Genomic DNA, 26,744 nt, shown 5'->3' on the forward strand with positions numbered 1-26,744 from the left:
TTAATAAATTCAGATTGTTAATCCAGAAAATTACTTGAACCCAAAGTTATGAGACAGTTGGGTTTGAATCACAATTCTGTGTGACCATTGAACTATTACTTAACTCTGAGCCTTAGTTTCTTCCTCTATAATCTGAAAAGCTACTTCACAGGAGAGTCATAAGGTTCAAATGAGAAGTGCTTGGTCGTCCTTAAATTGCTATGTCTACAGCAACATTTTTTATATCGAAAGTCTTAAAATAATGGTCTATATAGAATGTTGGCATTTTCCTTTAAACTTCAGATCACAAAGGGTTAAGTGACTCATTCTATATCCCATGGGTGAAGGTACTTTGCTCATAGTAGTTGCTCATTAACTGTTGGATTGAATTAGGGCTGGCCAGTGAAAAATGAGATTTAACATTCATTGTGCCTTGTGTTAAAAAAAAAAAAAATCCTGCCCTCAGTGAAGCCAAAGAGGCCTGCTTCTATGTATTGATACATTAATATAGGCTTTAACTCTGTGAGCTGCGATGTCTGTAGACAGTCTAGATACCAAATAAGTCCAGCAGAGGCCATAGTAAATCATTTGGTAAAAGCACTTGAGGACCAAAGGTTATTACAAAGTCATAAATCAGAGAACATATTTACATTCAGTTACGCTATTGTGAATATGAGAAATGTAGGAGAAAAAAATGTTTCTGGGAAATAATTCATCAATTATTCAACCATCTGACATTTATAATATTTGAAGAAGATACTGTATGATAGCTAATTCAGATGATTCAAAATATGTAAAACTGATATATTTGTGTCTTACACAATTTTTTAGGCAATTGACTTGCTCAGTCTAATACTTTTAAGGTATGATGGAAGTATGTGCCTCTACCTATAAGACAATTAATCTCTTCTCTAATTAAATTTGGAGGATCTTGAGCTTTTCAGTTTAATTCTATCATTTCTTATCTCCTCTGCTCTTTCCCAACATCTGCGAATATCTGTCTTCTGAGTGCATTTTGAATAGGATCAGAATTGTTACTTACCCATATTCATTCCTCCACCCCACTTCTCTCCCAGGAAATTAAGCTGTTTGTAAAATCAAGCATCTCTCAGTATTCCATCCTCCTTATCAGAAATTTTGCCAAATAAACTTTCCCAGTACTCAGATAGCTTAAAAGAATTTTGATTTCTAAATTCTAGTTTGATATTTCCTCCAAAATTGTGATTATGAACAGAGAACTCTCTTCTGATCTTTGTAAGAGATTATTTAAAATTCTCCACTTTAAAAAAATTAGAAATTCTGAAAATCAGAGAGATATGAATAAAATTGAAAGCAAGGAAATAACTGAATCAATAAATAAGGCAAGGAACTAGTTTGTGGGGGGGGGGAGAAAATAGATCAATCATGTTAATTTGATGAAAAAAAGAAATAAAACTAAATTATCAGTATAAAAAATGAAAAGGGAAAATTCATAAAAATGAAGAAGAAATTAAAGCAATTTTAGGAGCTATTTTGCCCAATAACATGCCATAACTCTGGCAATCTAAGGGAAATAGATGAATATTTTTGAAATATGAATTACCAAGATTAACAGAAGAAGAAATAGAATATTTAACCTCATTTCAGAAAAAGAAATTGAACAAACCATCAATGAATTTCCTAAAGAAAGAAAAACCCTAGGTCCATAAGGATTCATAAGTGAATTCTACTGAACATTTAAAAAATAATCTATTTCAATACTATGTAAACTATGTGGGGAAATTATTGAGGAAGGAATTCTATCAAATCCCTTTTATGACACAAATATGGTGTTAATACCTAAACCAGGAAAAGAAAAACAAAACAGTGAAAGAAAACTATAGACCAATCTCCTTAATGAATATTGATGCAAACATTTTAATAAAATTGTAGCCAAAATGACCAGGTGGTTTTATACCAGGAATGAAGGAATGGTAGAATAATAGGAAAACTATCAGCATAATTGACCGTATCAATAATAAAACCACCGAAACCGTATGATCATCTCAACAGATGAAGGAAAAGCTTTTGACAAACCAGAATCCATTTCTATTAAGAACACTAGAGAACACTGGAATAAATGGAATGTTCCATAAAATGATAAATAGCATCTATCTAAATGCATCAGCAAACATTATCTGTAAAGAGGATAAGTGAGAAACCTTCCCAGTAAGATCGGGAATGAAGCAAGGATGCCCATTCATCCCCATTATTCAATATTATACTAGAAATGCTAACTATTGCAATTAAGAGAAGAAATTGAAGGAACTGGAATAGGCAATGAGGAAATAAAGCTATCAAACTTTGCAAATGATATGATGGTATACTTAGAGAATCAACTGAAAACCTAATTGAAACAATTAACAACTTTAGCTAAGTGGCAGTATATAAAATAAAATTCCATAAATCATCAGCATTTCTTTATACTACCAATCTCTACAAAAGGAAATATATAAGCTCTTGTACTCCCCACGGAGAATGGATTATGTTGTTAAATTTCAGTAGCCTCATATCCTTTGATTTTTTTTGGTCCCTCTACCTGAATTGTGAATAATGTTCTGATTTCTCTCCAGTTCTTCAGCATTTATATAGACTAGCTGCACTAAGTTACTTTGCACTTGATCCAATTCTACAAATGTTCTCATGCCATCTGTGTGTGTGTTTGAGTGTTAAGTCCCAATGACAATGAACAAGTGTTTTAAAATTTTCATTAGAATTAAACCCCTGGGGGTGAGGGGCAGCTAGGTGACTCAGAGGATTGAGAGCCAGGTCTAGAGACAGGTGGTCCTGGATTCAAATCTGGCCTCAGACACTTCCTAGCTGTGTGATTCTGGGCAAATCACTTAACCCCCATTGCCTGTCCTGTACTACTCTTCTGGCTTAGAACCAATACACAGTATTGATTCTAATACAGAAGGTAAGAAGTTTAAAAAAAAAAAAGAATTAACCCCTGGCCCTACAACACCATTTGGTATTCCACTCTTATAAATGCTTTTTGAATTAAACAACAAAGATCTTCTAATTGTCTTGCAACATTTACCATCTTGTTTATGTTTTGATTTGTATTTCCAATCCCTGAGGGTCAGAGTCTTTTTTTTTTCATGGCCAGGAAAAAACTATGCCTGTATCACTTTTTTACAAAACAATGAGTCTCCATTATGAGTAGGCTATCACAAAGCATTTATTAAGGGCTACCAAGTTCCGGGCACTGTGCTAGGCTATACAGATAAAATTATCCAGCAGAATGAGCTACAAAGTTTTTTCAGTGCTTTCTTTCTTTTTTGAAAAAAAGTTCTTTAAAAAAATAAACAGAAACAAAACATAAAATGGTATTTTATTTACTAATCTGTTATATCCACTTAGTAAATATATAGTTCCCTTAAGGCCAAGGATTGTATTTTGTTTTGCCTTTCTATCATCAGTTTCTAGTATAATAACTTGATTTTGTATGTGCATATGTACATATGTGTACATATCTGTACACATATGACCCAGAAAGTATGTTTTTCTTTCAAGAAATAAGAACTACCCCTTTAATCAGTCAAATAAAAGGTTGATCTTATCCCCCAAATTTAATTAGACTGCTCCTTTATAATTTATCCTGATTTTATCTTAAAGAAAAAGCACTCAGAGAGAGTAAATACCTCCAGCTTCAAGCTAGCTTAGCCTCCAAACCCCTTCTGTCAACTTTTCCTCAATATTCCCAGTGCTTGGTGTTCGAGAACTCTGATCTCTTCATAGCTGCGGGCAACATATCACTCAGTTTAAATAATTATCCCTCTGATTACCTTCCTTCATAGTCTGATACTAAAGCAATTTTCCACAGTTTTTTGTGTACTCAATCTATCATTTTTTCCTCCTTTCCATATGGAAGCTCCCTGCCCTCCCTTTTTATTCAGAAGTAAACAACTTTCTTCTGAAAGAGACAGAGAGACAGAGACAGACAGACAGACAGAGACAGAGACAGACAGAGAGACAGAGAGACAGAGAGCATCAGCATCTCCCCACCAACTATTTCTAGAAATAATTCAGTACCAATGCTTGTTTCAACTTCAACTTTGATAATTTGCCTTCTTAACAAATCTTCAATTATATCAGAACAGTATCCAAGCAGACATTTTTTGAGCTTTTTTTAAATTGTATTCTGCAGTTTAAAAAATCAGATCTCTTGTGTCACTTAAACTTCCATGAACTTAAAAACCCAAAGCATGCTATCTTTAGCAAGTCTTAATAACACATATCAACACCTTTCTCTGTGGTAGAAGCTACAGTCTTCTGATATTTCCTCTGCAGATTAGCTTTATGGCTCTTGAAATATCTTGGTCAATGTAAAATTTTCTGAAAATAAGCATATATTACTAGATCCCTTTTACCTGATTATATTCCCATGCAAACGAATTCTTGCAAGTCAGTTTGCAAAAGTGTCCCTGAGTTGCTCTCAGATATAAAAGATGTATTTTTGGAGCTTCTCTTCAAACCGACTCATATTAGTTTACTGAAGAGGAGGGATGCATGGTGGGCAAACTTGTACCCACTTTCAACCCATGAGGAATCTAGTGCCTATACGACAATCTTGCAACATTCTGCGTAATCAGTCTAATAATATAGGTTTTATTTTAAAGGCAAATTGCAAAATCTTCTTGTAGGACTGACAGCATCCTTGGAACTTCATTTCACACTTTCCCCACTAGGGAATGGGTTATTTTGAGTAGCACCTCTCACTGACCATCACCCTTTAATGCCCAGACAAGAGATTAAATATGTCACTTCTCTGCATGCCTAGGTCTCCATAAACAGCCACTTCATCCAAAGCCTCTCAAGAGTTTATCAAAATTTCACCATGTTTAGCATTCCATAGAGAGCATATAGGCTATTAATTTTGATGATTGACAGTCCTCCATTCATTCAGCAATAAAACACATATTCATGAAATATAATGGAGGTACGAGAATAGCTGACCTTGCTCTGGCAAGTGAAATGAAGACTGACCCCTATTTAAAAGAGAGAACTCTATCAGCAAAAAGTTCATAGTATACAGGATAGCAAAGCACATTTCATTGCTATTGCTATTATCAAAAAATAGTATTTATTAGGCTCTTTGACTGAGATATGTACTGAAAGGTTATATTTATTGAGTTGAATGAATTGATCAGCAGGGTTTTAATCAATGTTTCTTGATCAATTTGCTCCAAGGAGAGTGCAAAGGAAAGGAGATGATTATTTCAGAGCTCTTTTTGGTTGTTTTCTAAGAAAGAACAAATCCAAATTAGAGCTTCCCTGATGCTAACTTGAATATCAGACCCCCTGCTATAACCTCAAGCACCGTTGTACAGATGTTTTTGAGAACATGTGGCTTTACTGACTTAGTGTCTTTCCTAAAGGGTGTCAACACCCATGGCCATTACAACAACCATAGGTTGACTAATTGATCTTGTAGATGTCAGGCACTAGCTAACCACTCTCTCCTCTTAGTTTGCCCTTTCAGATGGCCACACAAAGAAGGGTCATGATAAACTCAATTCAATACAAAAAAATATTCATTGCTTGCCATATGCTAGCCATTGTGCTAGGTGCTAGGTACACAAAGACAAAATTGAAATACATTCAGCCCTGTAGGAATTCACATGCTCCTGGAATAGTGCTTGTGTTCTCTTACATTATGAGATTCAAGCACTTTCTAGCAAGCAACCAACCAATTAACAATCATTGTTTCAATGCCTTTTATGTGTCAAGAACTGTGGTAGCATAGGGGATACAAAAAATGAGACAAGCCTCACTCTCTAGGAACTAATGTTCTGATAAGCACCAAAACAAACAAAAATCTGCATTACGAAGAAGTAACCAGAGAAGAAAAAGTTCTCTTTGAAATTCAAAGAACTATGCAGACCCAATTTATTTTTTCAATAAGTTCACCTATTTATTTTTGCAATTATTTATATTTTTCTGCTCCACAAAGATGACTACAGAAACTTCTGTTTACTTTACTAGACCTCAGTCCTGGGTCTGCCATGAAGCCCTTTTTGTTCCTTCTCCCTTCTAATTGGGGTACCTCTGCAAAGCTGGGCTTAGCATCTCATCGATCATTTGAGTGACATATCAAACGAGGGCCCTTCTCAACCCGTACATCACTGAAAACCACAGTGACACATATTTGCTTCCGTTGGATGCAGCTGCAGGGGAGTCGGCACACACTGTAGCTATATTTCATGGGTTTGAACTGTGTGGCCTCCCTCTATAATTCAGGAAATGAATTTACTCAATCTGTGACAAGCATCATGTTCACACAGTTTCAGGACGGCCCAGCCTGGTGTGGGGTTTTATGGGATCAGCAGCCATTTGGCCAGCCTTCAGATGTGTGTGGATGCTGCTTTCTTTCTATCACACCAATGCTCCAGCTAGAGCCAGGCTGACCTTGACATCTATCTCACCTCTTTCAAAGAGAAAAGCCACTATTATCCTCTTTCTGAGCCAGAGATTTCTTGGTATTTACTTGACCCATACACATCAGGCCACACTTTTTTTTTTAAGTACTCAACAGAAAAGTTGCATTTGGAAGCTTATCACTTCCATTCCTGTAAAGAGTTTACATTTGAAAATAATATTATTGATGATGATAATAATGATGGCTAACATTTATGTAGTGCTTACTAGGTACTGTGTGAAGCCCTTTTATAATTATCATCTCATTTTATCCTCACAATAACTCTTGAAGGTAGATGTGGATATTATCCTCATATTACAGTTGAGGAAACTGAGGCAGATGGAAGTTAAGTGACTTATCCAGGATCACACAATTTTTAAGTGTCTAAGCCTTGATTTTAAATCTTCCTAATTCTGAGCTCTGGGCTCTATCTAGTGTACTAACTTGCATATGATGCTTCTGTTCCTTACTCACAATAAAATTTTAGTTTTGAAATTCATATTCAATCTAGGCAAATAATCATCAGATCAGAGTAAAATAAGGCTGAAATGCAAGAAGACATAGTTATCACCTATAGATTTTGGTCAGTTTCAGGGAGCAATGAAGAGAATGTTTATTATCGAATCCATAGAACTTGAAAACTATAATAAAAGTGAGTGGGGAGGTTTTGTGATTTTGCATATGGCCAGCCATCTTGAAGGTCATAAAAATGAGGCCCCATCCTTTGGTGCAACAGCTGGGTTTACATAGCATTTCCAAAGTGTTTACTCTGGCATAGAGCCAAGCCTACATCATTTTTCCATTATGCTTGTTTGACAGATGAAGAGAGGTGGTAAGGGTGACTTCAAGGAGCAGTTCTGTGATTTCCTTTTTATTTACATTAAAAGACCTTTTTAAGAGCACCAAAGATTATGAACTAGTCCAAACATAATGTCAGTGCAGCCTAGGAAAGGACCATTCCCTTTGCCAAAATGCCCAGGTCCTGGGCAGGAAAGCAAAGTTTGCTTATGGCCCCTTGCTTAAGCCTGTTTTCAGAGTAACATCCTGATCATTGTCCAGCCTCGAAGGCAAGCAGATTACTCATCGACAGTATTATCTGGTATAGTCCAAAGAAATCTTTCCAGTTTGCTTAGTGTGACAAGGACAAAACCTCAAAATTCCCTCCCCAGATCACAACGAGTCCAGTAACTATCTGGTTAATCTAGCAGTTGGCATGCATTCCACTGGCAGATTCAGCTAGTGAGGGCTGTCCTTGAGGAAAAGGGACCTCAAGCTCCAGCCATCTGGGTGGAAGGCTAATAACCTGGCCTTCTCCAATCAGATATATATATATTATTACTTTGTTTTGACGGCTGGTGAAAAATCCATAGTTTCAATTACAACCATGGCAGGCTCATTTGCCACTGGGTCAATATTTGCTTTCTAAATGAAGCATTTTATTTTTGCTAATGGGGACACCGAATTCAAAAGCATTGAAAAATGAGGGCAAAATGTTCACTAAATGAACCACATTATTGTAGCAGCATTCAGTAGTGAACACAGATGTTTTTGCTTTAACAGAATTGGCATTTTTATTAAATGAATGCAGTCAATGATGCACACCTGGGGCAGGGTCTGAAAGGAGGTACATGTATTTTTACATATGTATATTTAGGTTACCATTGAAGATTGTGGCATCTTCTATCACACCTTTGCTTGTAAAGCATTCATCATTGCTCTTGCTTAGTTGTTTCAGTATTGTCCAACTCTTTATTGACTCCAGTTGGGGTTTCTTTGGCAGAGATATTGTAGTGGTTTGCCATTTCCTTCTCCAGGTCATTTTTATAGCTGAGGAAACTGGAGCACCCAGGGTTAAATGACTTGCTCAAGGTCATATAGCTAGTGAGTATCTGAGGCCAGATTTGAACTCAAAAATGAGTATTTCTTACTCCAGGCCCCACACACTCTCCACCAAACCACCTAGCTGCCTTAAGTATTAATAACTCCAGGCTTTCTGACACCACAATGCAGTATTTTCAGAAAGGACAGAAAAGGAGTGAAGGAAAATTAGCAGTGGCCCCCCATTCCATAGCTTCTTTTATAAATCTGACCTCATCCTAAAATGTGCCCTGAGAGTGTTGGCTTTAAAAGATCACGCTATTGCAGATCTGAATAACATGGAAATAAATAGGTTTTGAACAATGATACGTGTATAACCCAGTGGAATTGCTTGTCAGCTCCGGGAGGGGAGAGGAAAGAGGGGAGAGAAAAATCATGAATCATGGAACCATGGAAAAATATTCTAAATCAGTTTTTTAAAAGATACATAAAATAAATAAATTAAGTTAAATGTGCCCTGAGTGAACTTGTGGTCTCAAAATAGAAAGTTTTACCAGGCATTACCCTCAACTAAGAAAGTACTTAGTCCAGACTAATGACACATCTAAAATCAATCTTGTAGTCATGCAACATCAGTATGCAGGTGGTGTTAAAAATGCTGTCAGCATTGCAAACATTTTTTTTTCAGAATTATGGAACTTTCCCCCAATCCCTCCTTTTTTATTTTTATTTTTTAGCCTGGTTCTCCCTAACCTAACTTCTGAAGCTAGAAGTGCAATAGCTACTTGTGGACCTGATCCCATTGCTGATCAACACAATTTCGATCTGCTTCTTTACTTTTGGGGGACAATTTACCCTCCTTACCCTCCTTAGGCAACTTAGTGACCCTCTGCTCTCAAGGACTAACCATATGGGTGCCAGACATAGTATGGACACCCAACTGACCTACACCACTATAACTCAGAACTCGAGTTCAAGTAATCCACCAACCTTAGCCTCCCTACTAGCAGGGATTACAGGTATGTGTCTCCACAGACAGCCCTTTTCCCAGATTGTCCCAAAGATTTCTCTAAGTCTCAAGATGAAAAAAACACATGTTGTGTACACTTCAAAGTCAGAATGCACAATGTGAAAAAATATAGCTGATTCACCTAGCCACTGAAACTTCCAACAAGTTAGATCCAACTCACTGTTTGATAAAAATTGCTGAGAGAGTTGGAAAATAGTTTGGCAGAAACAAGAAGTAGACCAATATCTTACACCATTCCCTAAGAAAAGACCAAAATGGATATATGACCTAGACATAACAGAAGACATCACAAGCAAACTAGAAGAACAGGGAACATATTATCTTTCAGACTGATGGATAGGAGAGGAACTTATGAATAAATGAGTGATAAAGAACATTGTGAGATGTAAAATGTATAATTTTGATTATATTAAAGTTTTGCACAAGTAAAACTAACATCAATATTAGAAGGAAAGCAGAAAATTGGAGTGAATGTTATATAGACAGTTTCTCAGATAAAAGGTCTCATATCTAAAACTTATAGAGAACATTGTCAAATTTATAAGAATAAGGGCCATCCCCAAATTGATAAATGATCAAAAGATATGAATAGGTAATTTTGGAATAAAAAAAATCAAAGCCACATATAGGCATATGAAAAAATGCTCTAAATCACTACTAATCAGAGAAACGCAAATCAAAACATTCTAAGGTATCATTTCATGCCTATTAGATTGACTAAAATGATAAAAGAGAAAAATGGGGAGAGTAGTGTACTGTTGATGGAACTGCAACTGATCCAACAATTCTGGAGAGAAATTTAGAATTATGCCCAGAGATTTATAAAACTATGTATACCCTTAGACCCAGAAATATCACTGTTGGGTCTGTTTTGCAAGGAGATCAGAGGAAAGGATAAGAACCTATATGTTCTACAATATTTATAGCAGCTCTCTTTGTGGTGGCAAAGAACTGGAAATCAAGAGGATGGTCATCAATTGGGGAATGGCTGAGCAAATTGTGCTATACAGTTATGATGGAGTACTAACTGATATCATACAAAATGATGAACAGGTTAATTTTTTTAAACTTGGAAAGATATTTATGAAATTGTAAAGAACAAAAAGAGCAGAATCCAGAGAACATTATATACAGCTACAGAAGTCATGTTTAAAGAATAACTTCTCAATGCCCATTTCCAGAGAAAGAACTGATAAATAGAAACATGAAAGGCATAATATATGGATACATTTTTTGTAGCTTCTATGTTTCAGAAGGGGGGGGGGATGATAACTAGTAATCTTAATGTAACCAACAATTTATAAAAAATAGATAAAAAATAAACTTTTATCCTGATCCCTCACTCACTGTGTGACAGTGGAGAAGTCATTTAACCTTGGTGGACCTCAGTTTCCCCATTTATAACATGGAGAAATTGGATTAGGTATCTAAATTCTCTTCCAGTTCTAAATTCTGTGATCCTAACTGCCTTACTCATCTCTAGTGTAAAAATCTAATGAGAAAATATATGTGGAAAAAAAAGAAAATATATGCGATCATGTGTGCAATTTTTTAAACCTATATGGATGTGATTATATGTTGATTCCTCTGTGTGTGTGTGTGTGTGTGTGTGTGTGTGTGTGTGTGTGTGTGTGTGTGAGATAGAGAGGGGGGGGGGGTTTCCTCAGCTGATTGAGCTTAGAACTTTCTCTAGTTTACAACCCTAAAGATTTGTCTAGAGGTACAGTGAGGTGAACTGATTTGCCCAGGATCACACAGCCAAATCTGTGAAGAAAGTGAGATTCAAACCCAGAACTTCTTGAATCCAAGGCCAGGATTATATCCACTATTACTATTATTCTATTTAAAGATAAAAGGGAATATTTTTAAATGCAATAAAAAGATAACTTTTTATGAATTCCCAGCCATGTAGGTAAGAGACGACTACCTCTTTGTGTACTCTTATTTATGGAGCCCTGTTTCCACTGGAAGTACAAGGTCACAAGAAAGACTGAAAATTTTTATACCTCCATAGAGAGGGGAGAAATGACCATATATACACTGCAGTATACTGATAATAATAATTGGGTGAGGATGTGAAGTAAACAAAAGCATGTATTTCCATTTAGCTCCTGCTCCAGGCATTCAGAGAGTATACAGCATGTCTCAAAAGTCTTAGTGCCATTTTAAACATTAATAGGTATTAATATTAGTTCCCCCACCCCATGCTCTAGCTCTACCAAAACAAAAGAATCTTAGCAATAAATACTTTCTAAGAATTAAATTTAATTTATATCATTAAAGCTTAAAAGTGCACAAAAGTTTTGGAATCTTGTATATAGACACCAATGGGTGCCACAAAATCCCAGTTGTTGAGGTAGAGTATCTCCTGCCAAAAAGTCTAGTTCTTATGCTACTTTTAGAAGTTTTCTTTTAGAAAAACATATTGCAAAGTGAAATCTTCTGCCCTTCTAAGACTGTGTCTACAAAGAGTTTGAACTCTTTCAAATGGCAGCAGATCTGGAGATTTGCCATATTAGATCAACTAGAAGTCTGGAGACTGAAGTTTCAAATCTGATGTCTCAGACATTTACTGGGTGATCATGGGTAACTCCTCAATTTCTGCATCTGTTAAATGAGAATGATAATAATATCTGTCCTGTTTACCTCACAGGACTGTTTTGAGAAAAATCTCTCTGCAAGCCTATAAAGGCTATAAAAATGGGATGTGAAAAATTATCTTTGCCTCTTGTAGCTCAATTTGAACCTCAGCGGGGTTTGCCATTTAAAACAGTATTATAGACATTTTTTTTAAAAAAAAGAAAATTATCTTACTAGAAATATGTTCCATGCAATTGTTGGAAGAGCAAATAGTATCACTAAGAAAGATTTTCCATGGTACCTGAGCCATAGATCACATGAATGGGGCATAAAAGAAGTGTCAATATTGATGCCTAGTGACTTCTCAGGAGGAGGGAAGCCTGTTTGATTTTGAGTTTTAGCCCTTAAAGAAAATAGCTTTCTTAAAGGCAGCTAGTTGGCTCAGTGGATTGAGAACCAGATTGAGAGACAAGAGGTCCTGGGTTCAAATGTGACCTCAGATACTTCCTAGCTGTGTGACCTTGGACAAGTCACTTAACCTCTATTGCCTAGCCTTTACCACTCTTCTGCACTAGAACCAATACACAGTATTGATTCTAAGATGGAAGGTAAGAGTTTAAAGAAAAAGAAAATAGCTTTATTACATAGCTTAGTATTCATATATAGAAAAAGAGAATCAGACATGGGTCATTCTTAATAAAGTTTTATGCTACAAAAGTATACATTATGTTTTACTATCTTCTCTACCACCGAGACTGAAACAATGTCACCTCTGTCTCCCAATATAAAAAGAATACAAGTTCTTACTAGAGCTAATTGTAGTCATTCCTTATTTCTCCCTATAATTTAAAAGAAGTTCCATAGGATGGTGGATTTAGAGTTAGAAGGGCCCTCAGAGGCCATCTAATCCATTTTTTTTCCCTTTAAAACCCTTACCTTCTGTCTTTGAATCACTACTATGTATTGGTTCTAAGGCAGAAGAGTGGTAAGGGCTAGGCAATGGGGGTTAAGTGACTTGCCCAGGGTCACACAGCTTGGAAGTGTCTGAGGTCAAATTTGAACCCACAACTTCCCATCTCTAGGCCTGTCTCTCAATTCACTGAGTCACCCAGCTGCCCCTTTGACTGCCTTTTATTTTTTACATCACCATAATGCCTTCCAGTGTCCATTTGCCCTCCTGGAGAGCTATCTTACAGAACAAATTATATATACGTATCAATCTGTTTATCCATATATCTATTTGTATCCATTTATGTATGTATCTATATCTTCCTCAGTATCAATTCTAAGGCAAAAGAGTTGCAAGAGCTAGGCATTTGGGGTTTAATGGCTTATCCAGAGTCAAAAGGCTAATCTGAAATCTGATTTGAACCCATGCCCTCTTGTCTCCAGGCCTGGCTCTCAAGACAATGAGCCACATAGCTTCCCTTCCAAATTTCCTATTTTACAGATGAGAAAACTGAGGCCCAGTGAGGATAAATGACTTTACCAGAGTCACACAGATAGTAAAGATCAGAGGTAGGATATCAACCCAGTTCCTCTCAAATAATGGTACTTTTTCCACTCAAACACACTGTGTTTGAGTTTCTTCATTTCTCAGGTTTTTCTTTAAATAGCTCACTTCCACTTACAAATAATGTTTCATCCCCACTCCCCACTGCACTATTCTCCTGCCATGTTCCAGCTCCATGAAAAGATATTTTAGCAAGAAATGAATTTCCTCAAAAATGCTTGTCTTGTGAATTGGACAGAATAATCTCCACCCTAAAGCCCTAATACCTTCCTTTAGAACCATTTATGGAATTCAGACCAGAGTTGGATCCTGCCTCAAACAACCAAGCTGGTAACTTACTCAGGTCAATGTTATGTTTGGAGGGAAACACTGGGGTTTTCCTAAAATCTGGAGTACATACCAATGGACTGACTCACCTGTTACATTGACTGCAGCAGAAGGCAGACACAGATAAGCTTGTGATGCAGTGTTGTTTTGGGTTTTCTTTTCTTTTTTTTTTTTTTAAGAATTCTTTTCAAGGATGACTCACTGACTTTTAGTCCACCAGAACCCTCAGGTCTTTTACAAATGTGACTATTGTCTAAATATCCCTAATCCTCTACTTGTGTTGATTTTTCTTTTTTAACCCACTTGCCAAATCTGGCTTCAGACACTTCCCAGCTAGGTGACCCTGAGCAAGTCACTTAACCTCCATTGCTTAGCCCTTAACACCCTTCTTGCCTTGGAGCTAATATGCAGTTTTGATTCCAAGATAGAAGGTAGGGTTTTTTTTTTTTAACTGCAGAATATTAGATTTATCCCTATTTCATTTTATCCCATTGGCTTATTCCCATTGCTCTAACCTTTTGTGATATGGAGAGATCCCAATTTTGTCATTCAACTTCTTAGCTATGCCTCCCAGCTTTTGTGTCTGCAAAAAAATTCAATATGGAGGCCATATGAAGGGCTACTTCACAGCCTCAGAAAAGCACTGGAGAGACCACCTGCTGAGACATAGGGAGCCTGGATAGGTGGAAGGAATGGCAGTGCTGGTAAAATAAAGATCTTTTGACACACTTAGCACACAAGTTCATCTCCTTGCCTTTCGATGGAAAAATCAGAGACTGTATGTGGATTTATGAAAGCTCCATGGGTAATGATATCTTGTGTAATCTTATTTGACATTTAAATAGAATCTGTGCTTTCATCAGTATTAGGATGCTCTTATTGAGGAAAAGCTCCATGACAGTAGAGGTCAACATGTTCTACAGTACTTCTCACCTATGGCCATTTTGTAATGTCTGGTTCTTTGTAATCCCATTGGAGGTTTTCTTGGCAAAGATACTGAAGTAGTTTGCCATTTCCTTCTCCGGCTTATTTTACAGATGAAGAAATGGAGATAGGCAGGGTTAAGTGACTTGCCCAGGGTACACAGCTATCAAATATCTGAGACCATTTCCTTCTCTGCTTTATTTTACAAATGAGGAAACTGAGGCGAACAAATGTAAGTGACTTGCCCAAGGACACACAAATCAAGTAAGCATCTGAGGCCAGATTTGCATTCCGGTCTTCCTGAATTTCCTTTTCTTTTTTACCTGCTCTTCTATCTGCTGAGCTACCTGCTGCCCATTTTCACCTTATTAAATATATTGCTAATGAGAAATGATGTAAGTGATAGAATTTTCTGGAGCCTTGAAAGTCTATTGTACTTTCTGATGTCAGGGAAAAAAAAGGTAGTAAAAGTTTTGACAATATCAGTGAATTTTTTTATTAGATTAAAATATTAGATCCTACAAAATGATAGCTCTAGAAAGCAGTAACATTTTTTTAAACTCAGCAATGGTTTCATAGAAATGTTTAGATTTTCTGCCCATTCTGTTTAGTGGATAGAGGGATAGCCCTGAAGACAAGAGGGATAGGGTTTAAGTCCTACCAGTAACACATACTTTGTGGTCCTGGAGAAGAACTCATTGATGTTGGCAACTTTCTAAGACTGGAAGTTGCATGGATATTGTTGAATTACAGATAGAACAATTTGCTCACCTTTTCCTATCCCAGGACTAATGACTCACTTTCCCTTTTCTCTCTCACCATACATATCTGTATGGCTTGTCTTTTTTCCTTTTCCTTTTGGATTCTTTCCTATTTTTTTCACCACCAGTAGCAATTGATTTTTATCTCTGAAAAACTGAAATGATTTCAGAGAAAATCATGGTAAGAAAAATTGATAGCATTTATCTAGTACTTAAATCTTTACAAAGCACTTAATATGCTATTTTATTCCCATTTTATAGATGAGGAAATTGAGGCTGAGGGACTAACTCAGTAAACATTTAGTAAACTTTTATGATGTACTGTGCTAAATGCTGTCTTGCCTGGGGTCACTCACGTAACAAGGGTTAGAGGCAGAATTCAAATTCAGGTCATCCCAACTCCAATTTTAAAACACTAATCCCTAGAGCAGAGGGCTGAAAAAAAAAGTTAATCATACAAGGGGTAGAAGGGAATTTTACTACTTGGAAATTCTTGGGACCTAGAAGGGTTCCCTCTGTTGTTTGAGAGATACAAAGACAGAGAGACTGGGTGTGAGGGGAAGAAAAAGGAAAAGGGGAGAGCAAGGGCAGGGGGAAAAGGAGGAAGGGTGGGGAGAAGAGAGGGAGAGACAGGAAAATATAGGAGAAGGATGGGAGAGAAACAGAGAGAGAGAGAGAGAGAGAGAGAGAGAGAGAGAGAGAGAGAGAGAGAGAGAGAGAGAGAATAAATGGCATAAAAAAGCAAAACAGCCTTGAAAAGAGGTTGCATTGTGTACTATTTAATAATATTCTGTTACTGAGCTGAAAGTTTGTTATTATAAGTAGGTCTGATAATTCAGATGCAGAGAAATTACACAGATATGACAAGATATTTAAAATGAGTCCTTAAAATCCTGGCATATTCAAAGAACAGAATTCACATTTATATTTAAGTTCTAAATTTTATGCAGGAACCAAAGAATCCCAGATCTTCAAGGTTGGAAGAGATCATGGAGGCCATCAAACACAGCCCATACTTAATTTAAAAAAAATCCTTTCAATTTCATCTATTAAAAAAATCAGTGCATAAAAGACCCAGCCTATTACAATTTGTATAGAAGAAACTAGGTGGCACAGTAGATAGAGGACTAGATATTGAGGCAGGAAGACCTGAGCTCAATTCCTAAGGCACTGAACAGAGGTGTGTGTATCAGTCAGCCCATATCCTGGGCCTCCATGACCCTGTAAGTGTGAAAAGCATAGAAACAACCCAGCCTTAGGCTAGTCACTTAATTTTACTCAGCCTCAGGTTCCTCATCCTTAAAATAAAGATAACTCCTATTTCATGGTGTTGCTGTGAGAAGCAAATGAGATCATTTAAACGGTTATAGAAATATTAGCTATTCTTATACTGAATTTTAGAAACAGACTTCACAGACAAAAATGGAAGCCCAGAGACCTGTCATTATAGATATTTCAGTTCTGGTTTCTGGATTCATTATCCCTCTCCTCCCTCCCCACTTCCCACTATTGCTTTGAGTAATTCAGGTGGCCATGTGTAGAACCATAATTCTAGAGCGAGAAGGAGCCTCAGAAACCTGTTAGCCCAATTCCCTTTCCCAGATGAGAAGGAAGTCCAAGAGGCATAGTGATATGCTTACAGTCATACAGGCAGGAAGCTTCAGCGGTGGGGATGTGCACAGGTCCCTCCAAAACCTCTGTACTCTCTCTATCTTTATTATCTGTCCAGCAAGACTAGGTGTTACTTGTATTATAAAGGCAGGATGTGAAGAATGGAACTTGAAACAAATATTCCCATTAGGACATTTTTAATCTACTGCTAACTCACTTTATAACCTGGACAAGAGATTTGTCCTTTATGGATGTCATAGTCTTCATTTTGAAGTGGAAGATGGGGCGGCTACATCATATAGTGGATAAAACACAGGGACTGGAGTTGGAAGGACTTAGGTTCATATCTGGCCTCAGATACTTACTAGCTATTTGACCCTAAACAAGTCACTTAACCTCATTCACCTTGAAGCCTTTCTGTCTTAAAGACAGAAAGTAAGGGTTGTTTTGTTTTGTATTTTTTAATGGAGTTGTTAAAGTGATCTCTAATCTGAAGTGAGGTCTAACGTGCTATAATTCTAAGTTCCAGATTTCCTTTTTTAAAAGCTAGATTGTGAAAGGGAACTCTCTCTGGTGCACAGGCCTCCCTCTACAGTGGTATTTTTATTAGATTTATAAGGTCAGAGGACAGAGACTGGTTTTTGCCTCTTTTTGAATCCCCAGCACTTAGCACAGTGCCTTGTACAAAGCAGATGATTAATAAATGTTTATTGGTTGATTAATTAAAGGGAGTAGGGATGACAGTTATGCACTCCCCAGGTTCCATCACTATTTCCTTGTTGAGTTATCCCCCTCCATCTATGAGGAAAAGGAGGTGCACCAGTTCATCCATGTCCTGAGCCTTTGTATCCACCTAGTGGAAAACACAGAAACCACAAAACTAATCTTAAAAGGGAAGCCTGCTTCTTTATAAAGTAACATCGCAAAAGTTAAAACTATTAAATTGAGTCAGATTCACTGCATTCTTAGAAATCCTTGGGCCTGAATTCTGCTATGGCAGAAGAGGAAATCATTCAACTATGCAAGAACCTTAAGGGAGAGGAGCTGCTATCTAGTGAGTGGTTCAGATAAGACTGCAAAGTTCTGAGTTTTATTTTTCTCTCTCTCCTTATTTAACTTTAAGCAAATCACAGGAACATGTGCTCATGACCTTATTTTAAAATACCATGCAATGCAGGTTTATAATGTATTGGGATAATTATAAACTCTTGAATTGATTGTTTTAAACAAAAATACTGCATCCTATGCTTCCCAATGAATGACAACCTTCAGAGTGATTGCTTTAGAAATCTAGGTACTTATACTAATCCTGCTGATATTGTTTAAATTAATCATTTCTAAAAAGAAGAGCATCAAGGACTAGGTAAGTGGGATTAAGTGACTTGCCCAGGGTCACACAGATAGTTTATGTCTGAGAATAGATTTGAACTCAAGTCTTCCTGCCCAGCACTCTATCTGCTGGAACACCTAGCTGCTTGGGAGTACCATGACTGATGCAATCTCACTGGATGATGAGTTTTATGATGATGAAATTCCTTAGGGCACAATGAAATCCAGTCCAAAGGAGTATAGCTAGCTGGGAAATGAAGAGAGAATTGACCTGGGATCCCTCCTTAAAATTGTTTGTTTCTGTCCTTGACACCAAAATCAAGTATGAAGCATTGAAGCACACGATCTCAGAATTGGGATGAACCCCAGAAACTGTTCAATTCCATCCTTACTTCAACAGCAATACCTTCTTTAGTTTCTCTGACAAGTGGCCATCTAGTCTCCCCTTGAAGACTCCAATGAAAGGAAACTCTCTCTTCAGAAACCTATTCCACTTTTCATTAGCACTCATCGTTAAGAAAGCTTTCCTTCTATCAAACCTAAACCTACTTTTCCACAACTTCACTAACTGCTCCTAAATCAGTTCTCTGGAAGCAAACATACTAAAATCTAATAATCCCCAATTCACATGCCAGTATTTCAAAACTTAAAGACAGCTATCACATGGAAATGTTTGTTTTTCCTTTTCATGGAGAACCATCTTCCATCTCTTCAAATGACTTTTGTAGGGAATGCTCTATAGCCCTTAGCCTATCTAGGTTACTCTCCACTGGATATTCTTTAGTTTGCCAATATGGAGCCCAAAGTGGAGGAAGGAATAAGAGAAGAATATAGGACTCAACAAACCCAAGTATAAGTTTACCTTTCATTGACTTTGTTGTAAAAGGTTTCTTATATCTGTCACTGCCACCTATTCCTTTCATCAATACACAAGTATAGATCAATATTAATTTGAATGGAGTACTATAAATCTGTGTTGTACATTGTATTTTGAAGTATGTTAATATGTTAATTTATCAATTTTGAAGTTCTCCCCAGAAATGCCAATCACCACCCATCTGTACCTTCCCATCTTGTACAGCTCTGGTCAACATCTTCTAAATCAACCCCCAAGGGTACACCTAATGTGCTGAAGGTCTTCTTTCCTTTCTCCTAACATCATGAAGATACCAGAAAAGCAGTCTAGCTACATATGCTATTATCTCTCACCATAATCTGCCTACCTTCCCTTCTTTTCCTATAAGTCCTTGATGACATCTGTGAGTCTATCCTTCAAAGCCCCTCATAGGTTATATGTTTCGACATGTTCACAACCACAATGCACTACTATATTACTGTCTGTATAATGTTCATTTTTTTTTAAATTCTCTGGGGACTATCTGTAATACTCTATTTTTCACTATGAAACAGCAGCACCAGCTGAATATTATTCTTTAAAAGATGGTCTTTTCTTTTATGCGTAGGGCCTTCAAAGTATTTTTGGCCAGTTATAATTATTTATAATAAAATATCATATTTCCTTGTCTTCTTTGACCATTAAGATCATCTAAAATAAGTGTATTTCAAGAATTTCAAAACTGCTGGTTAAATATATTTATTGAGAAACATGTTTTTAAATGGAAAACTACTGAATGCTGTATGGTTAAGAAGTAAAATGTAGAATGCCCATTATGCAGGATATGTCTAAGTAGCTAATATCAGTCTCCACCATGGGACCAATATCAATGTTTTCTAGTTCATGTTGAGAACAGATCTTTCCTTCCTAAGAGCTTTAGCTCTTAGCTACTTATTTTAGTTATCATTGATAACATAGAATTCCATGATGTAGATTAAGTTGATTAATGAGTTTGGTCAATACATATATGTGTGTAGGTATGCATGTATGGTGTATACATACAGGCATATCTCAGAGATATTGTAGATTTAGTTTTAGACCACTTCAATAAAAGGAGTCACATTAAGTTATGGTTTTCTAGTGTATATAAAAGTTATGTTTACCCTATACCTTAGCCTATTAAGCTTACAACAATATTATGTCTTTAAAAATAGTGTACATTCCTTAATTAATGGATTGCTAAAATACTACTGCCTGAGCTTTTCAGCAAGTTATATTATTTTTGGTATTGAAGGGTCTTGCCTCAATGTTGATGGCTGCTTACTGATCAAGATGGTGAAAATTGGAGATGGCAGTGGCAATTTCTTAAAATAAGATAACAATGAACTTTGCCCCACCAATTAACTCTTCCTTTTTCATGAATATTTAGAGGCCATGGTAGGTTATTAATAGGCCTGGTTTTAATATTGTTATTTGTTGTCTCATATGGTCACTGTTTGTGGTACTCCAAAACAATTAAAATAGTAATGTAAAAATCATTGATCATAGATCACAATAAAAGATAATGATACTGGAAAAGTTTGAAATATTGCAAGAATATCACAATAATGGAAAAGTTTGAAATGTGATTCAAGGACACATTGTGAGCCTGTACTGTTGGGAAATTGGTGCCAATAGATCTGCTCAACACAAGGTTGCCACAAATCTTCAATTTGTAAAAAACACACCTGTGAAGCACAGCAAATGATGTATACCTGTGCATGTCTATGTGTGTATAAATTTCTGCATAAATATATATTTATATATATACAAATATCTACATATATATATATATATATATACTATAGAGTGGATACTAATGAGCTTATGGTTTCTTTCTTTTTCAGAACATAGGAAACTTGGAAACATGACTGTGACAGTAAAAAAGACCGTCCCTTCTCCTGAGGCCATTCAAATTCTCTACCAACGTATGAGATATGAGTATGAATTTTACTACTTTGTCAAAGAGCAATTCCACCTGCTCAAGCGCAAATTTGGACTCAAGTCTCATGTCAGCAAGCCCCCTGTGAGGCCACAGTTCTTTATTCCTACTCCACTGGAAACTGAGGAACCAATAGATGATGAGGAGCAAGATGATGAAAAATGGTTGGAGGACATCTACAAGAGGTGATGCAAGCACCATGCTGACCTCTGATGGACTCATACTTCTTTCTTGAGAGCGTTTTTGTTTGTTTCAAAAAGAATCCTTAAGGGACTAAATTAATGCACAGGTGCATTAAAAAGAACAAAACATTCCCACATGATGGGGTGAATGGGAGATACCCGGTTTTGCGGGTTTTATTTGTTTAATTTTATTGTGTGTCTTTCTCGGCTCCCTAGGATCCTTTCTAAGTCCCCCTAGATTGCTCCATCTCAAAACATCTCATCATAAAATAGCTTTCACTGTTGTGTTTGGGAAGGACATTCTACTTTCAAATAGCCTGCCATTTGCAAAATAACTCATGCAGAATATTAATTGCCTCCACGGTAATAGAAAAATCTAGGTCTGTCTTAATAGGAACATAAGCCAGTTTTCACAAGGAAAATCCAGGGGAATTTTAAGGATCATAAAATAATGCAGGTCACAAAGGAAACAGAATAGCCAGCTTAGATTACAAAAGCATATAAATAAGAAGCAGTTCCCGGAGTGAATTGGGCCCATCAGCACAGATGAACTTTTGCCTTGGAAGCTTCAAGAATTTCAACTGGTAAATGGGGTTCAGTTGTTTCATCAGTACCTTTGCTCTTAGGAGTAAGCATAGAAGAACAATAGTATAAGCATACATCGCTATGGGCTCTGCATGCTGTACACTGAACCAATTTTGTGTTTTGCACTACTTGGAAAGCTCAAAATATATGCCAAGCTCCGCTGAGATAGCTAATTCAGTCACCTGGGTGAGAAAAAGAATCTTTGGGGAGTCCCCAAGTAGAAAGGGCAGTTTCAGTACTAAGGGCAATCTCAAATTACTACCTTAGGCACAAGACATCAGACCTCCTGAAGAAGTCCTACCACTAGCTCAGGCTAGTCACAATGACCATCTCTAATTCAGCAATCTACAGAGTAAAGATGAGGCTTCTTTAAAAGACACAAAGGGTTAAAAAAAATCCCTTTTTTTTTTAACAGGATTTACTTTTGAACCAATTTAACATCGTAAGATTATATAGACCCCTTTGAAAGCCTGGTGAAGCCTATGGACCTCTTTGCAAAGTATTCATTTTAAATGCATAAAATAAAATACATAGAAAACCAATTATACCAATGATATTGAAATGCAGCTACCAAACTATCTAATACAAACTTTTAATTGTACAGATAAGAAAAATGAAGCCCTCAAACTGGCCCAAGATTATACAGAATTCAAACTCAGAACCTCCACACCAAATCCAGCATGCTTTCCATTATACCCTCAATATTAATTATGGGTTTTGTTAAAAAAAAAATAATCTTTAGCTTCTGTTTTAGAATTGAAATTAAGTTTCCATTCAAAGACAGAAGAGCAGTAAGAGCTAGGTAATTGGGGTTGAGTGACTTGCCCAGAGTCACACAATTAAGAAGTATCTGAGGCCAGATTTGAACCTAGAATCTCCTATCTCTAGACCTGACTCTATCCACTGAAATACCTATTATATTTTTGCTTCTATTCCTTCAGTGAGCAGCTACTTTCAGAGACAAGGATGATGGACTCAGTGTATGTAACAGCAGGACCACGGTTCTACCCCTGGCAAAAGAAACAGCCTTGTTTTATCAATAACCTTGTAATACCAGCTTCAGCAACAGAAGGCTGCCATGACAAAAAAGCATGCTTTCTAAGGTACTGATATAGAACCCCAGTGCTAAAATACCAGGCTCCACTCTCTTGATTCCTGATATTGCAGAATTTGAGATGCATTCATTTGGATTAAAATGCAAACACCCCTAGAACAGGTTAAATACTAGTGAAGATTACTTGACAACCATCTAAAAATAAGGGAAAAGGAGGGCATGCAGACCAACTTTGCCAACTTCACCATTGGACCTACAAACTAGCCTGAAGGTGGCAGCAACAGCATATCAGTGGGGTCCAGTTTACACTAAATCAAACTGGGCTTTCTACAAACTGCATCTTTTGAGCTTCTTCAAATACACATAAATTGTTCAGAGTTTTCCCCCTCCACTTAAATTGGACGGTAGTCAAGACCTAAAACAAGTCATCTGACAATAGGCAAGTCCTCCCCAAAGCTACTTTATCATGAGATGTATTAAGAAGTCTCCATGGCCTCAGGAAATCAGCTTGGCCGTGAACCAGCCTGACTGTGTGAGCGGTACTTGGCATCCATTTGGGTGTGCTGCTCCATCTTCAGAGGAGTGTAGTTCAGAAGAGCTATAGTGTTCAAGGAAGATAAGCATTTAGAAGAAATGTTCTTAAAAGATTAATGTCCTTCATGTTCATTCGAGGGATTTATGCACTACCATTAAGGTACCCTAACAAGCAACCTGGCTAATAACCAGTGTCAAGACACAAAATGAGAATCTGCTGCCTTGTGGACTTTAAGTGGTTTCTATGAAATTACATGTAAAGAAAAATCATTAGTTTACACACTGTGGAACCTTATAATCAAATAAGAAAAACTATATCCTCACCTTAAAAATGAGCAAAGGTGATCTAAATCATGCCATCATCAGAGCAGTTCTTTGAATTCATTTGGTCCCTTTGTGCCACCTCGTTGAAATTTAATCCCAATCCTTTAGTCAGCTTCTCCTATTAATTCAAAGGCATTTCTATCTTGACCACTTAATAACAAAAAAACAAAAACTGTTGACTGATTTAGTTGCTGGGCCTTAATGTTATTTTTAACTAACAAACTGCCTCTAAGTTATTCCTCTCTCGCCCTCCCTCAAAGGCAAGGTACTCCGTAAATTTATTTGGCACTTAAGGAAAAGTCTCTCTGGCTCTGGGCCCACACACGGTTTGTACATCATGAAATATATTGTACATTTTACATAGTTTAATTTAAAAGAAAATACATGTTAAGCTGGTTAATCTTTGACTGCCTTATTTATTATAACTTTTCAGCACATTCCAAGGTTTAGTTACTCAGGAAGGAGTTAATTAAAATGATTTTATTTTAGTCTGCTGGATGTTTTTTAAAAAGCAAAAGTCACTATTATGAGCCTTTAGCCTACTTTGTGTTGAGTACCGTGTAAGTGCTTGTAAATCTTTTTTTTTTTTAAGAAGAAAAAAAAAGTTCAGTGTTTGACATTAATGAAAATAAGAAAATATATAAGGAACCAAAACATTAGCTTAGCTGAAATGAAAGCAATCTGTGTTTGGGATGAAATGTTCTTTAACTTATTCAGTACCCACATTAAGGGTAAAGGAATATAAATAAGTTGGCTTTTTTTTTTCTAGTCTGTTGATAGCTGAAAATAAAAACCTTGCAGTTCCACACATATACAGCCCTTTGGCTTCGTTGGTTGGCCAGGCTTTCCTTTTCCTAATGTGATATTGAAATGAGACCCTACTTTGTCTGTAAATTTTCACATAGGCACCAAAAGAGGGATTGAAAAATGAATCCTTTGAGTGATCATCTGGTTGTTTTCATCTAAACAGTATCCAAAAATTGGCTTAATTGCTATTTCCACTGAATCCACTGCAGTAATTCCAATGTCAGGGAACCTCAGCCTGAATCACAATATTTTATGTCCATCAGGTGAATAACTTCCAAGCCTGTGTATATAAGCAAAAATGGGGGGAAAGGGGGATCATTTCAAGTCCCAAACTGACTGCCTCAAACTCTTTCCTTTAAAGGGACAAAACATTAGGAGTTTGTCCCTTCCCGAGCTGAACAGCAACGACAGCAAAAATGCAATGACTGGAGAGTTGTATTTCTAGACCTTTTATAGAAAAGAACTATCATCAGAACTTTCATAAAAAATGAAATAGCTTAGATTCATACATTTCCTAAGCACCCTACTCGATGACCGTTCAGCGTCATGGTCTTTGAACAATTATAGTGTCTACTTCCTTCCAGGGAAACAATCTGCCATACATTGACACCAACTGGAAGAATAAGTTATTGTTCATCATAGAATGCTTTGTGCTGAGAGAAAATAAATTAGTTGAGCCTCCAATGTTGAGTATTAAGTAGTGGCCTTTCCTTACTGTTGAAGATTGTTCTGCAACCCAGGACAATGATGTAAAGACCTCAGAGAACTTTCAATGGACTCTTCAAAAAACGCAACAAACCAATCATCAGTAACTGCAGTGAAAGAAACTCAGGATACTTGAAATGAGGGCTATGTGGGGAGTTTCAGTTTGTTCTGTGGACACTGTGCTAGATCCTGGGGATACAAAGACAATATTGAAACATGCCTTGCCTTGCCCTTTAGGAGTTTGTATTCTAATGGGGGGACAGCATGTAGGAACAGGAACTGGACTTTTGATTGCATTGCATAGAAAACTTCAAGATGGGGAATTTCCCTTTCTGAATCTAGATCAACAGCTTTTCAATTCAGTCATGGAGCTGCCTCGAATATTGAGGGTAATAATTTTCTCAATTTATTCAACTAGGATATGTCAGAGGCAGGTCTTGAACTCAGGTCTCTCTGGCTTTAAGACCTGCTCTTTGTCCAGTATGTGTGTGTGTGTGTTGAGATGAAATGGACAAAGGCAGAGAGACAACTAGAGGTAGAAAGGTGTGTGTGTGTGTGAGAGAGAGAGAGAGAAGGGGGGGGGGGGAGAAAGAGAGAGAAACAGAGAGACAGAGAGACAGAGCGCTAAACTCAAGGTAAACTTGAAGAAGACCCTAGAAGCTCCACTCCACTGATGATCTCCCTGACTTCAACCAATTAATTAGAACTTATTAAGCACCTGTTATGGTGAGGATTAAAAAATAAAGGGAAAACTCTCTCTCTGGTTTCAATAGCTTGTATTCTACTAGTGGGGTGGAGAATGTGGATACATAATGTTCACATGGTGATATATCCTACTTTTATTTATCTGTGAACATTTATACATCTGTGTATATGTATGTGTGTTGTTCAGTCATTTTCATTAATGTCTGATTTTGTGACCCCATTTGAGGTTTTCTTTTTTTTTTTTTTTTTTTTTTTTTTTAAGAGTAAGGATAAAAAAACTTTTATTTGTAGTTAGGGAAAGGACAATTTCAATGTCAACTTGTCACCTAGTAATAAAATTGTGAACTACTTACAGGAATCACTCTCCTAAATACACTGCACCTATTTGCCTTTGATAACACAAATCCAAATCATCTCCCTTCGGTTTCCTATGGTTCCAAGTCAACAAACGGAAACAATTTCTGGTGAAGTCCAATTCCATCACTTTGCTTATATGGAAGGCCAATTTAGCAACAGCAACATAGGGACAAAACAAAGCCAGAATGCAAAGTAAACTTGACAGTCCCCAGGAGAATGAGAAGGAAGACTTGCTCCAGAGGACAGAAGGAAAAAAGGTAGTGTGGACAGAACCAATAGGCCTCACGTTAAAGTTCAACTTGATTGCATGAAGTTACAATAAAATTCAAGGAAGGTACAAGAGAAATTAGCCCTCATATGATAT

The 26,744-nt window shown here is 36.8% G+C and overlaps 1 protein-coding gene across 1 annotated transcript in view; it reads left to right on the forward strand.

Moving 5' to 3' along the window:
• Nucleotides 1-26,075, forward strand: part of UST (uronyl 2-sulfotransferase) — a 396,229-nt gene extending 370,154 nt beyond the window's left edge. The window contains exon 8 of the mRNA XM_001370770.4: nt 21,033-26,075. Coding sequence (XP_001370807.1) covers nt 21,033-21,316 — 284 coding nt within the window. The 3' untranslated portion in view covers nt 21,317-26,075. The remainder of the gene's footprint in view (nt 1-21,032) is intronic.
• Nucleotides 26,076-26,744: the final 669 nt, after the last annotated feature.

This window comes from Monodelphis domestica, chromosome 2, assembly GCF_027887165.1.
Source record: "Monodelphis domestica isolate mMonDom1 chromosome 2, mMonDom1.pri, whole genome shotgun sequence".
Classification (NCBI taxonomy): Eukaryota; Metazoa; Chordata; class Mammalia; order Didelphimorphia; family Didelphidae; genus Monodelphis; species Monodelphis domestica.